General features: G+C 47.4%; 1 protein-coding gene across 2 annotated transcripts in view; it reads left to right on the forward strand.

The window, feature by feature from the left end:
- Nucleotides 1-2260, forward strand: part of NECTIN1 (nectin cell adhesion molecule 1) — a 166273-nt gene extending 164013 nt beyond the window's left edge. For both annotated transcript variants that reach the window (XM_032229311.1, XM_032229312.1), the window contains exon 6: nucleotides 372-2260. In XM_032229311.1, the coding sequence (XP_032085202.1) occupies nucleotides 372-913 (542 nt within the window). In that variant the 3' untranslated portion in view covers nucleotides 914-2260. The remainder of the gene's footprint in view (nucleotides 1-371) is intronic.
- The last annotated feature ends 12386 nt before the right edge of the window (nucleotides 2261-14646 follow it).

The raw sequence follows: 14646 nt of genomic DNA on the forward strand, positions 1-14646 counted from the left end.
TGCACATTCTTGTGGACCCCAGTGAGGTGTGCTGGCTGAAATGGGGAAGAAATATGATTTGATCTAAGGTGATTATATGCAGTGCTGATGGAGTGATTTGCTTGAGACGTATCCGCATTTCTATGAAGGGCTGTGTGGGGAGCCAAGCATTTTTGTGACCACAAGGCTGGGTATGAAGCGCCCATGTCAGGGCTTCCATAGGTAGGCACTTCCTGCCCCCTTCCCTGGCTTTCCCTCCCGTTTTCCTTCTCCTCATCTCCCCCGATTTTTTGAAATTATTATTATTATTATTTTTAAGTCTGAAAGCATGTGTTTGCCATTCCTCACAGACTGATGCTTGTTCCCCCTTCCATCTGTCTTTTCCTACCCAGAATTCCCCTACACCCCGTCTCCACCGGGCACATCCGTGGCACATCCGACTGTCCCCACCGCCGTGATTGGGGGCGTGGTGGGCGGAGCCTCGTTGGTCGTAGTGGTGGCCGTGGTCGTCCTTATGGTGCTCCGTCACCGGCGACACACTTTCAAGGGCGACTACAGCACCAAGAAGCACGTCTATGGCAACGGGTACAGCAAGGCGGGCGTCCCTCAGCATCACCCACCCATGGCCCAGAACCTTCAGTATCCTGACGATTCAGACGACGAGAAGAAGCCCGGCCCTCTGGGCAGCAACAGCTACGAGGACGAAGACGATGATGGCGCCGGGGCCGAACGGAAGCACCGGTCCTGTCCCAACAAGTACGAGGAGGACTCCAAGCGGCCTTACTTCACGGTGGATGAGGGCGAAGCCCGCTCTGAAGCCTACAATGAACGGACACTTGGATTCCAGTATGACCCCGAGCAACTAGACATAGCCGATAACATGGTCTCTCAGAATGACGGGTCTTTTATTTCCAAAAAAGAGTGGTATGTGTAGCGTGGTCCACCTCCTCCCCTCTCTTGCCCTCTCTTCACTGGCCACATCCTGCCTCCGTGCCCCGGGGCTGGTGGCTGCTCCTCAGAGCCCGTGTGCCTTGTCACACGGCCAGAAGTCCCCTGCCCACCCAACACACGCACACCCAGAGACCTCCATCCGCTGGGCGGTGGGACGCAGTACAGGGACACTCGGGAAGCCAACGAGAACTTCCACTACTTTGGGGGCACCTCGGAGCAGGCAAAGCAGGGGAGTTGGGGTGGGGCGGGAGGGATGTTGCTTGGCTTAATGAATTTATTTTTCCTGGGGGAGAGGAGAGCCTTGTTTCTTTTCCCCTGCTTAATTTTCTCCGACAGAGATTTGTCCCTTACTGTGTCGTTTGTACTGATCAGTGGTGGCTTTGATGTTAATACTTTTAATTATTATTGCCTGTCTTTGTATAGTATACCGACTCCCGCCCCACGTACTCCTCCTGTTTGCATCTTAAAAGTGTCTCTTGGTCTCCTCCTTGTGGGCTCCTCTCACCCTCCCAACTCAAAAAACACTGGAATTTGTTTATGGTCTTAACTTTCGGGAGGGGAGGGGACCCCCACCCACCCCACCCCGTGGACCTTGGAAAGCAAGGTGGGGCTTGGGGGTTTACAGACACCGAAAGCACAAAAGCACAGAATTGGGAGGGCCAAGAGCTTCGCTCCTTTCTGATTATCCTGGATCCCTGGGGCCTTCCTTTCAGCATCTTCGCTGTGGCCATTTCCCACGATGCACTTGTGGTGGGAAGAGAATGATCACCTGCCTTGATTCGTGGCTACACAAAAACGAAACAAAACCAGACTCAACTTCATCTTCAGAAGGACCTTTGGGGGGAGGGAGAAAGAAACAAAACAAGAGTGCATGATATCCAGGAGTATGTAATAAGTGTGGGTCTCTCTTTCTGTTGTTGTTGTTGTCGTCGTTATGTTCTTAATTATGATTTTAAGAGAGAGGTTCTGGGTCTGTTAAGGTTTGCATGGCATATTATCTTTTCTTCTTCTTTTCTTTCCTTCTCCCCATTTGCTCCTGGACCCAACCTCCTTGTCAATGAGGACCTTCTTAATAGTCACTTGCCTGAGTCCATTCCTACCCGTTTCTCATTCCTGGAACTGTCAAGTCAGTGAACAGGCTAGCAAGAAGTTGCTTGTTCTCCTTCATCAAGTCTCGGGGTTTAACGTTGGAAGCCTGGTGAAGCTTAACAGGCTGAACACCGGCTTCGTGTGCAAGTACCGGAGTGGCTCCAAATCCAGCCACTGGCTCTTCCAATTAAATAGTCTCCCGGGGCCAGCAAAGAGAGAGAGAGAGGTGTGTGAAGCTAGGGAAAAAAATGAGTTTTCATTTGAGGCTGAAATCCTAACCGCTCTGTTGGAACCAGAGTTGGTATTCAGCCGGTTCGGACTGATTTGAGCGGACTGGTTTGAGCGAACCGGTAGCGGAAATTTTGAGTAGTTCGGAGAACTGGCAAATAACACCTCTGGCTGGCCTCGCCCCCCTGGCCCCTTTGTTTCTTGTCCTGTATTCCCTTGTTTTTTCAGCTCAGCTGATTTGCGCGGCAGAGCAGACGTCCGCACCTCAGCTGAGCTAAAAAAAAACAGCTCAGCTCACCAGCACTAAAACCGAGGGCGGTATTTGAGTGCTGCACGTGCAAAGTGCATTCCCATACAACCGGCAGGAAAGGATTTGGAATCCCACCGCAGGTTGGGATTGGTTTGAATTGGCCTGTATGGTTTTTTGGGGGGAGGAACTGAACCTGAAATGGCTTAGTTCCATCACAACTAAACTTGGGGGAAGCGGGGGGGGGGGGGAATAAGAATGTTCTGTTGGAGCAAAACCTGAGCCTATTTTCGGTGGTTGGACCCTTAGAAAAAACCGCAGCTGCTCCTCCTTTATCTTTCATTCCGGAACCCCCCCCAAAAAATAAGTGGGTGAGAGGCCTGGTGCAGAATGCTACCTGCTACCCCAATTGTAGAAAAATTGGCGAAGGGCATGATTTTTAAAACTTTCTTTGAAAGCATTCAAATAAATCCCATAAGGGGAAAATAAATGGAAATCAAGTTTTGCTTTCACCAAATGAAACAGCTGTTGGGATTAGCATTGGTTATCAACAATGGCCCACCCTTCCTCAATAGGGGGGAGGGAGGGGGAGAGAGAGAGAAAGAGAAATAATACATAGGCTGTCTTCACTTCTTTTAAATAAAAACTTTGGAGTTGCTCAGCCAACAGATTACAGGAGAAACAGTTCCTTAAATTTCCTTTCAATTAGTGCATCCTCTGTACAAGGCTTTCTTAATGTTTTGAAATGTTAAAACATTTAATGCTGATGGAGAGGGTTTTTTTTTTTAAAAAAAGAAATAATTACGGTGTCTAATTTTATGTTGGCACTGTTGTGTTTTGGTTTCTTTCAATATGCCAGCCGTGTGCAACTCTTAACAAAACATCATCTGTCCTGATGCGTCTGCTTGCGTGTAGGAGTAGCTGCCATTGTAAAAAACAGGAGCGAGCGTTGTGCTTCGCAGTTGCACGAATAGCTCAAGAGCGCGTGAAGGAGCGCATCATTGCACCAAAATCCAGAAGTTCCACCAAGCCAACATTGACCACCAGTACAGTCGCATTTGTAGGGTCCTGGTGTGCTCTTGGAATTTGGTGGTTTTCTCCGGACGTTTCATTACCCAACTAAGCATTATCATCAGTGCTAGAAGGGAGTAGGGAGAGCAACACCCCCTCCTCCCCCTTATAGCACTGATGTTACCTATTTGGGTCATGAAACGTCCGCAAGAAAACATTCAAGCTCAGAGATGCACCAAGGACCTCACAGTTCAACCCCGAGCTACAAATATTCTCTTTTGTGCTGTTTTTTTTTAAATTTGTAGATTCGGCAAAATTAGCAGCCCTTGGTGTCAAGCAAGTCAGTATACCTGCACACAGGTACACATAGAGAGAGACTTGTATTACTTGTCCACAAAATATAGCATGGCACAGTATTCTAGGAGCCCCCCCCCCCATCCTCCCATCTGGATGATGCCCACTTCCCCAAAGCAAGACTTACTGAAATCTTAAAACAAAATGCATGATGATGATCTTAGCCACGTGAGCCGGCATTTCTGCAGCCTAAGCGAGCTCCTTCTCTGTTTAATCCTCCTCCTTTCTTTACAACCTTTCAGTCGTCCCTTGTCAACGGTCCGGTCTCACATCTTAAGTACAGGAACATAACTGGCTCCTGACCCAGGACTGTTTGAGTCACTGCCATGTTTCTCCGAAAATAAGACAGGCTCTTATTTTCTTTTGACCCCTCGAAAAAAAACACGTGGCCTTATTTTCGGGGAGGTCTTATTATTTTTGAGGTGCAGGAGTCGGTGAGCGTGGTCATTCATGGCTGCTGCTGTGTTGCAATGTTTTGGGGGGAGGGCTTATTTTAGTGCATGCGCTCAAAAGCCCAATTGAGCTTATTATATGGGGATGACTTATTTTCAGGGTAAACAAGGTAGCATGAAATAAAAATGCCTGCAATTAACAAATAATAATAATGGAGGAACCCGGATCAAAGTTTTGATCTGCTCAGGATCCAATGTGATCAGAACATACCCTGGCTATTCTAAGTTCAATCCTCATTTCCCGCGACTCCTATTTGTCATGCACGCTGTATCAAAACCATAGGTCAGCGATGGCGAAACTGTTCGGCACCAAGTGCTTAAACAGAAACACGCTGCAGCCCCAGAAATCCCTGGACCAGCTGGACGATGCGCATGCACGCAACGGCAAGCTGGCCTTTTTGGGTTTCCAGTGTGCGCATGTAAGCTGGCATGTGCCGGAGCCCTGGAAACCCAAAGACTAGCTGGACGGTGTGCATGTGCGCATTGGCAACTTGGTCTTTGCGTTTCCGGTGTGCACATGTGTGCCGGCCAGCTGGTCTTGGGGTTTCCGGTGTGCGCGTGCATGTTGGCCAGCTGCTCTTTGCCCATGCTGGAGCACTGGAAACCCGAAGACCAGGTGGCCAGTGCATGCATGCACACCGGCCAGCTAATCTTTGGGTTTCTGGGGTCCAGCACACGCGAAGATCAGCTGGACGGCACACATGCGCACACCGGAATCCCGAAGACCCCCTGGCAATGCCGCGTGCCAGAGGTTCGCCATCACAGCTATTGGTGGTAGCCCAACCGAAGCCTCTGCTGATTGAGTAAAAGCACAAAATCCTTACTTGCTCTAGAAGAGCTTCTTCTACCTTCATGTCCAGACCTCTTAAATCGCCACATGTTGCCAGCATCTGGCCTTTCTCATTTCCTCGGATTCCGCTGGGGAAGAGATTCATTTCGCTTCCCCCCCCGAGCGCAGCTAATCCTCTCCCCTTGAAGATTTGGTACGGTGATGTATTTAAGGTCGATTTTTGGGGGGGAGGCTTCTGATCAGTGGGATAGGACCCTTGCTTTCGAAGCTTGAATGATGAGTTGATTGAAAAAAAACAACTGCAGGTTAACAGATCCTATAGCCTCAGATGGCTAGCTATTTTTGGCACCCGGGAGTTATAGTCCAAGGTTTTGGAAGACAGCAAAGGTGGATGGGCTCTAAGGTAGCCCCATTGAGGGAGCAATTCTCTTTCTGTTGTAAATCTGCCTTTACAATCCTCCCTGGAAAAACTATAGAGCGCAGCCCCCAGAACCATGAGTAGTGTCGAACGGTAGCTTTATTGTTAGCCACTTATGTGACAGGAATAACAGAGTTGGAAGGGGACTTGGAGGTCTTCTAGTCCAACCCACTACTCAAGCAGGAAACACTGTAACATTTCAGACAAATGTCTGTCCAGTCTCTTCTGAAAAACCTCCAATGTTGGAGCACCCACAACTTCTGGAGGCAAGTTGTTCCACAGATTAATTGCTCTCGCTGTCTGGAACTTTCTCCTTAGTTCTAGGTTGGTTCCCTCTTGAACGATCTTCCACCAGTTAGTTCTTGTCCAGCCCTCAAGTGTTTGGGAGAATACAATCCTAGGATCCTACAGCTGAAAGGGACTTTAGATGCCTTCTAATCTAGTCCAACCCTCTGCTCAAGCAGGAGACCCTCTACCATTCTGGATAATGGCTGTCCAATCTCTTCTTAAAAACCTCCAGTGTTGGAGCACCGCAACTTCTGGAGGCAAGTTGTTCCACAGATTAATTGCTCTTGCTGTCTGGAACTTTCTCTTTAGTTCTAGGTTGATTCTCTCTTGAATGATCTTCCACCAGTTAGTTCTTGTCCGGCCCTCAAGTGTTTGGGAGAATAGAATCCTAGGATCCTACAGCTGGAAGGGTCTTTAGATGCCTTCTAATCTAGTTCAACCCCCTGGGGTTCAAGCAGGAGACCCTGTGCCATTTCAAACAACTTGTTATCCAATCTCTTCTTGAAAACCTCCAGTGTTGAAGCACCCACACCTTCTGGAGGCAAGTCGTTCCACTGATTAATTGTCCTCGCTGTCAGAAACTTTCTCCTTAGTTCCAGGTTGATTAGTTTCCATCCGTTGCTTGTTTCCTGCCTTCCGGTGCTTTGGAGAATAGGCTGACCTCTTCATCTTTATGACAGCTCCTCAGATATTGGAACACTGATTCCCTCCAGGCTGACCATCTTCCCTTGGAAACGGTCAGATTGGGACTTCAGGGATTCTGGGGGAGGTCAGTCCTGTGCCACTTTCTCCACCGCAAAGACTCCCAAGGTTCCAACCTCCTAACACCTCCTTCCAGTCTAGCTGGAGATGCCACCACAAGTATGTTTGGACCTTCTGAGGAATGACCTAGATGAATTCCATTCTGCTTGGACCAGCGGTCGGTTCTCTTTTCACCAGCAAGAAGAACCCCTTAGCCTCTCAAAAGGGTAACTTAGGTGAGACGGACAGGGTAGAAATATAATGAATGAATAAATAAATAGGAATTATCCTCATTCTGATGGGCTTCCTTCCCTTCCTGCTAACAAGATGGCTCAAACATCCTGGCCAGTCTCCCTAGATACCTGCTGAGCTATTAAAATTTTAACTTCTCTTGACCTTGGACTTCCTTGTCCACCTAGGGGAGCCATATGTAGTCCTGGGGACCCTCTAGGCAGATATTTTTAGAGATCAACGTGACCAGATTTTTCTGTGGCCAGGGATGCATGGTCATTTCAGCCTTAGTCCTTGTACATGACTCAGGTTCTTGGGTTGGTAAAAGCGGTGCATGCTTTGAAGAACAGTTGCCAAATCCGTCAAGACGAGACAAGCAATATGTGTATCAAGAAGATGTCCAAATGTCGCCTTGGCTATTTCGTAGACCATTCTTGGTCTACAGCTGTAAGAGAGGTGGTATTGTTTTCATGAAAAATTGCTGCTGGGTGAGAATATAAGAAAATGCCAACTGCTTCTTTTTTTTCATAGTCCTATCAGACGTTGCACGTTGCTTCCATCAATGGACGCTGCCCCCAAACTACACACTAGTTCACTGAAGGCCATTTTCAGGGTTCCAAATAGCATCCGAAATTAAATCAGAGTCCGAGGATTGCTCAAAGTTCCAATTTATTAAGAGAGACATGTTGGCACATCTGGGGAAACCCGAATCTGAAAGCTTCCAGGTTTTCCCCACCCAGTTGAAAGTTCAAGATCTTGCCCCCACATCCACAAGTCCATCACATGGTCAAATCTCCCACTGCCACGCTGGCAGTTCCACCCATCCAGTTCCGGTCAGGTGCAGAGACAATGGATGACCTTGGCTTTCTAGAAAGAAAGTTGTTATGGCTACATATCACCCAACTCCGTATTTTCCCACAATAGAAAATGCATAGTAGAAAGTATGGCAGGCCTGAAGCCCAAAAAGAAAAGATGGCTTCCAGGCGTGACAGCCACCCTCTTCCATCTGGATTGTCATGTGGGAGAGGATTCAGGGCTCAGAGTATACAACGTCTTAATACGGAGGTCCTATTTAAGGATAAAGATGGATAATCGACATTTATTGAACACCGAGAGGTCTTGTTCTCGTTGAGGAAGGTGGACAGTGCAATCCCAACCTTGGGACGGATTAAAATGCAACCTCCGATTTCTTTCGGGATTTTAATCGAGACCCAGCATTGCTGAGGTTTCCAGTGGCTCTCAACCCCTGTATTGCAGGCCACATCTGGCAGACGTTTGGAAGGAAGAATGTATATATGGCCTTTACCCATCCCAGCCGTTTGATTTCCGTTATTGTATTTCATGATGAGACCAGTTGCCTTTCCTGATGTTGTTTTTTTTTTTACAATTGTTTCTTTGTTTTATTCCAGCAGTTTATTTAAAAAATAAAAAAAACATGAGAAGTTTAGCTAGGAGAATATGAAACCCACCATGAAAGTTGAGATTGGCTTGCAGTCAAGAGCCTTCTTGAAAGGGATGCTTAAATATGGGTTTTCCAATTAAATCCTCTGGACAGAAAAGATTTGGGCTGCTAATTGATCCGAATCATCTCAGACAAAAGGCCACTGAAAAATAATATATGTTGGGGTTGATTTTACGCCCAGGAAGACAAAGACGGTGCAATCTGTCTGTGAAATAGACACTGGTTTGATCCTCATGCCGGATTAATGAACCAAAAATGCAAGCTCACAATGCAAGCAAAGACTCCATGCAGCTAGTCCTCAACGTATCAGCTGTTCATTTAGTGACCACTCAAAAGTTACGACGAGTCTTTAAAGAGTGACTCAGGGCCATTTTTCACACTTAACGACCGTTGTGGTCCCGTGATCAAACTTCAGATGCTCGGCAATTGACTCCTGCTTACAACGGTTGCAATGTCCTGGGGAAATCCTGCGATCCCCATTTGCGACCTTCTGACAAGCCAATCGGGGAAGCCGGATTCGCTTAACGACCATGTTGGTCTCTTAACCATCATTGAACAAGTGCCTTGCTTAGCAATGGAAATCCTGGTCCCGATAGGCCTAGCTGTATGGTTATAAGTTGAAGACTAGCTGCATGGCCTTCCCTTGCAAGGAAATGTGTGTATATAGTGCTTTTCTACGATGAGGTATTCAGGCAGGACCAATAAATGCCAACAGAGAAATAAAACTGCATTGTTATTTTGATTTCTTTTCTACATTCCAATGTATTCTTCACTCAAATGAGTCTCTTTATACCGTTATTTCTCAGCCTTTAAGACGTGTGGACTTCAACTCCCAGAATTCTCCAGGCTGGCTGGAGAATTCTGGGAATTGAAGTCCACACATCTTCCAGCAGCCCAGGTTGAGAAACAAGGCTCTATCATTTTATCCTCCTTGTTCCCATTCATCACATTCCTGCTATAATCAACCTTGTGGCATAAGAGAAATAAAAATGTCCGTTTGGGAGGGATGTGTCCCCTGTGTTGTAAGTGCTTTTTTTTTTTCTTTTTTTGTAAAAATGAAAAATAAAAAAAATAATATGTGGAGAAGACGACAAATATTATAGACAGTGTAATAAACTGAACTTTGCTTTCATTCCCGGTTTTATTTTTAATTTTGGTCCCCCATTCATTGTAATAATTTCCTTGGTTCCTTCGTTCATTTTTTTTGTTTGTTTCATTTTGTTTGGGGGGGGGGAAACGGAGGGAATTTTCGTGCGGGGGGCAGCGTTGTCTTTTCCTTGTACAAAAATGACAAATTTAAAAAAAAGAGAGAGAGAGAGAAAAGATAGTGGAAAGAAGTGTACTTTTTTATAAATAAAAGAATTTTAAAACAAGGAAGCTGTTTTAACGGCCTTCTCTCATTTTTTATTTTTTCTTTCATTTGGAAGCGAATTTAGAAGTTGCTCAGCTTTTGAACGTCGGAGGGAATCCGTGCTGGATGGCAGACAAACCAAGGAATACGAGTTTGGGAAAGGAATGGGTTTTGCAACCGCTTCTCAGTTGCCAGTTAGCTTGTAATAAACCAAAGCAGGCCTTGTGTAGGTAGTTCCTTGACTTATAAACCGTTCGCTTAGCAACCGAAGTTAACAACAGCACTGAAAAAAACAAAGTTGACTTTACAATCCTCGTACGAAGGCAAAGCGTCCTGTACAGCAAAATTCCCCAAATTTTCTGGGTTTGTGGACCAGCCGGGCGAGGGGAGGGTATGGTTCCATGTGAGCAGCACGCAAGCGTGCACGTGTAAGCTTCACACGCTCCCCCATTGCTCACACACGTGGGGCATCAGGGGTGGTATTCACTTAGCTTCCGTACCGGTTCTCAAATGTGGCCGTTCTCAGCCGCCCCGTTCCACGCATAAGCTTTGGCTAAAAAAAAGTGCCGAAACGCAACAGCATTGAGGTGGGGCCACTACAAGTTCAGTCGAACCGGTTCGAACCGGCAGAATACCAACCTCTGGTGGGGATACACGCCCGAATTTACCCGTCACTTCTGAACGGCTCACAGCCCGGGCATATTTGCTTGAGTAGTGTTACTCTTCAGCGGTCTTCCCTGGTCTGTGTTTCCCCAGATATGTTTAAGAAAGGATCACATCTGCAATCCCTTGGGTTTTGTTTTTTTCAGATTAAATTCATTCTAGGTTTAGGAAATTCTTTGTGAGGTTGAGGACTTCTTTGTGGGAAGGTTTGCGGGTTTCCAAGCTTCATCGTTGGAAGTGGCAGAAGATGGACGTTGTCTTCTAGATGATTGGCATTCCTTCGGGATAACAGTAGCAATACAATAGCAGAGATGGAAGGGAACTTGGAGGTCTTCTAGTCCAACCCTCTGCCTAGGCAGGAAACCCTACACTACTTCAGACAAATGGTTATCCGGCATCTTCTTAAAAGACTTCCAGTGTTGGAGCATTCACAACTTCTGGAGGCAACTTCTGTTCCACTGATTAATTGTTCTCACTGTCATGAAATTCCTCCTTAGTTCTAAGTTGCTTCTCTCCTTGATTAGTTTCCACCCATTGCTTCCTGCCTTCAGGTACTTTGGAGAATAATTTGACTCCCTCTTCTTTGTGGCAGCCCCTGAAATATCGGAGCAATAGCATTTAGACTTATATACCGCTTTACAGTGCTTTTACAGCCCTCTCTAAATGATTTAAAGAGTCACTTTCTTGCCCACAACAAGCTGGGTCCTCATTTTACCCAACTCGAAGGGTGGAAGGCTGAGTCAACCTTGAGCCTGGTGGGATTCGAACTGCAGTTTGCAGTCAGTTAAAGTACCCTGCAGTGCTGCACTCTAACCACTGCGCCACCTCTGCTCTTGGGATAGTTCTCGTTGTGATTTAACTTTGCAAACTCTCCCAACTGCGATCTAAAAGAAACTTGGACAGCCAGAGAGAGATGTAGTTTCAGGTGCAAAAGGATGCAAAATTGAGTGTGTGTGTGTGTGTGTGTGTGTGTGTGTGTACACGTGTACCCCTTGGCCAAGTCCATCATTCAAGGACGCCCGCCTGCCTTGACCCGGGAAAATTGCATTTCAATTGAAAGAACTTTCCAAAAGCAAATTCTCTTTCATCAGATTGAACAAGCGCAGGTGGAGAGGAGAAAATACAATAATAATAATAATAATAATAATAATAATAATAATAATAATAATAATAATAATAATTGGCTCGGCTCCAGTGCAAACATTCACTAAGAGACCATTCATCTTATTAAAATGCCATTCACTTCTGTGAAAAATGTCTCCATTCACCAGTGACCTGAATCACCGTCTAGGCAGAAAGCATTTCAAAGCATATTTCCCAGCTTTTTCAACCCATTCTCTCCAGAAATGGTCATTGCAAATTGGGAAACTCCTGTAACTAACTTAGGAAAACGGTGGCTCTGTGGCTAAGACACTGAGTTTGCCGATCAGAAAGTTCGGCAGTTCAAATCCCTAGCATCTCGGTATTTTCTTTTCTGTGGGAAAAGGGGCCAAATGGCCCTTTGAAGGCTTAAGGTTGCCGACCCCTGGTCTAAGATGAGATCTAGAAAGCTGAAACATCCCCTCAGACCAGCCATCTTGGATTCACCTGTGCTGCTGCCTGTTTTCAGGGTCCCAAATAGTAAAAGTGCTCAAAGTTCCAATTTATGAAGAGAGCCATGTTGACACATCTGAGGAAACCCAAATCTGAAAGCTTCCTGGTTTCCCCCCACCCAGTTGAAAGTTCAAGATCTTGCCCCCAACACCCACAAGCCCATCACATGGTCCAATCTTCCACTGCCATGCTGGCAGTTCTACCCATCCACTTCCGGTCAGGTGCAGAGGTGCCTTGACTTTCTAGGATGACCTTGGCTTTTGAGAAAGAATGTTGTTATGGCTACATAGCATCTAACTCTGTACAATTCCCCCCTTCCCACTTTCCCACAATAGAACATGCCTAGTAGAATAATAGAAAGTGCGGCAGGCCAAAGATCCAAAAGAAAAGATGGCTGCAGGCCTGACCCCAGTCTTATTTCCCTCTTTCCTGTTTCGAGACACCCCCCCCCATCCTCTGCTGCCCTCTTTCAGCCCCAGAGTTGCCGCAAAGGTGGCTCAGCCAATGAACAGATCATTCCCCGTGTGTTGAATCCCCCCCCCCAACGCAAAGGCGATGGGCAATCGGAAAACCACGTGCGGCAGGAAAACGGCAGAATGGCCAGAGACGAGGGCAGCCGGGAAGGGCAGAAAGAGGAGCCTGAAATCCCTGGATCGTGTAAATCTAAATTCCCCGCAGCTGGCTCAGTCTGGCTGGGTTCAGCTCAGCTCAGAGAACAAAGAGACACAGAGCCAGAGAGGAGAAGACGGGGGGGAAGGAAGCCACAGCTGCAGAGGGCCTGGCATGGCCGTCATCAACCCTGGGGAATGTGTCTCTTTGTGTTCCCAGGCTTCTCTCGCGCGCTCTCCGTGATGGCTAAAGCCAAAAGAAGAGATCAGAGCTGACGGGGTTTTTTTTAGTTTTTCTTTTAATTCTTTTTTTTTTGCGGGGGGAGAGGAGAAGCAGGAAGCTCCAGCTCCCAATTTTTCACCCCACCCCAGAACTAACAAGGAACAGGTGCAAATCCATCAGCGCCAGAGGAGAGCCAGTTGTTGGAAGCCTTCTCAGGTGATGCTGGCACTTTAGGAGGGGGCTTTGCTCCCCCCCCCTCTAGATTTCCCCGGGGCAAAGGAAGAAGGCAAGTCACTTCGGGGGGGGGGCACATTTCTCTCCCCCAAAGAGGTCAGAAGCTAGGCTAAAAACTAAAAATTCATTTCACTTGCGGTTGATTTAACCTTCAGAAGAGTTTGAGCTAATCCTGGGAATCCCATCTTTCATCACACACACACACACACACACACACACACACACACACACACACACACACTGTCTCTTTAAATGTTACCAGGTAAGGATCTGTTTTGGAGATCCCTAAGACCCTGGCCTGGAAAGGGGAGGATGCCTTTGGCATTGGGTTCAAGCTTCTTGGTTTGGCCACAAGTCCAAAGTTATAGATCTGGGCCACCGCAGAAGTGTCACCGTTGGTCTTCTATTTATTTATTTATCTATTTATCTATTCATTTAAACAGAGTTCTGGGAATGGACATCACTTGTCTTTCTTAGCAATCTGAAGGTGTGGAAGAGAAAGGCAACTTTAACGAGCTGAGGAGGAGGAAGAGGAGGAGGAGAAGGAGAAGGAGGAGGCAGAGTCCTGCCAAGATTGCATGGACTGTACCACTTTATGCCCTAGCCTAGGGGTCGGCAACCTTAAACACTCAAAGAGCCACAAAGGTCCTAACTGGAAGCCCCCCGTCCAATTCTGGAGCCAACCGGAAGTCCTGTTCCCCCACCATAGAGTCTCCTTCCAGCGTGGCGTCCTTTTTCCTCTACCTGTCCTAACCGAAAGCCCTGTCAACTGTGGAGCCGACAGGCGACAGGGAGCCGCAGCAGAGGAATGAAAGAGCCACATGCGGCTCCAGAGCTGCGGGTTGCTGACCCCTGCCCTGGGTGAGAAATCCCATTAGCTCAATCGCTAGGCCAGGGATGGCAAACCTTTTCGGCACCGAGTATGCATGTGCGTGTGCCGGAGGACCAAAAACCCAAAGACCAGCTGAATGGTGAGCGCATGCCCGTTTTCAGGCTGGTTTTGGGGCCATTTTTAGGCTGTTTTTTAGGCCAAAAATGGCCCGGAAATCAGCCCGAAAAACTGGTTTTTGCCTGTTTTTAGACCAATTTCTAGGGCTCCAGTGCCCACGAAGACCAGCTAACATGCATGCCAGAAATCAGAGGAATATCGGGCAATGGTGTATGTGCCCGCACAGAGGGCTCTGCATGCCACCTCTGACACATGTGCCATCCCAGCTCTGGCCAGTATCCTTTCTTTCTCCTCAAATAGTCCAAATCAGTTCCCTGCCTTCCCTTGTGGTTGATATGGCTGAGTGGTTGTCTCCAGCTATCTGTTTTTGTTTTGGTTTTCCTGATTCCATCCCCCCCTGCTTATCTTCTGTCCTCCACCAGCCCCTTGGGACTATTTTCGCAGAAGAAGATTGCCAACTTCACACCTCCCGGTCAGAGACGATGACTCATCTCTCAGAGGTTCTCTAGTTTGAACTTGAGGGTTTTGAGCCTCATCTCCTTAGAGCGGGAGGGTCTCCGAACAGGGACACTTTAAGACTTGTGGACTTCAACCCCCAGAATTCCTCAGCCATCTAGGAGGCAAAGTTGGCGCAGGGAGCCTGAGGGTCCTGCTGGAACCATGATGGCGAACCTATGGAATGGGTGCCAGATGTGGCACACACAGCCCTCTCTGCGGGCACACGCACCATTGCCAGCTGCTCTTCTGGTTTCTGGCACGTCTCTATGGGCACATCCACATCGGC

Source organism: Thamnophis elegans, chromosome 13 (genome assembly GCF_009769535.1).
Source record: "Thamnophis elegans isolate rThaEle1 chromosome 13, rThaEle1.pri, whole genome shotgun sequence".
NCBI lineage: Eukaryota > Metazoa > Chordata > Lepidosauria > Squamata > Colubridae > Thamnophis > Thamnophis elegans.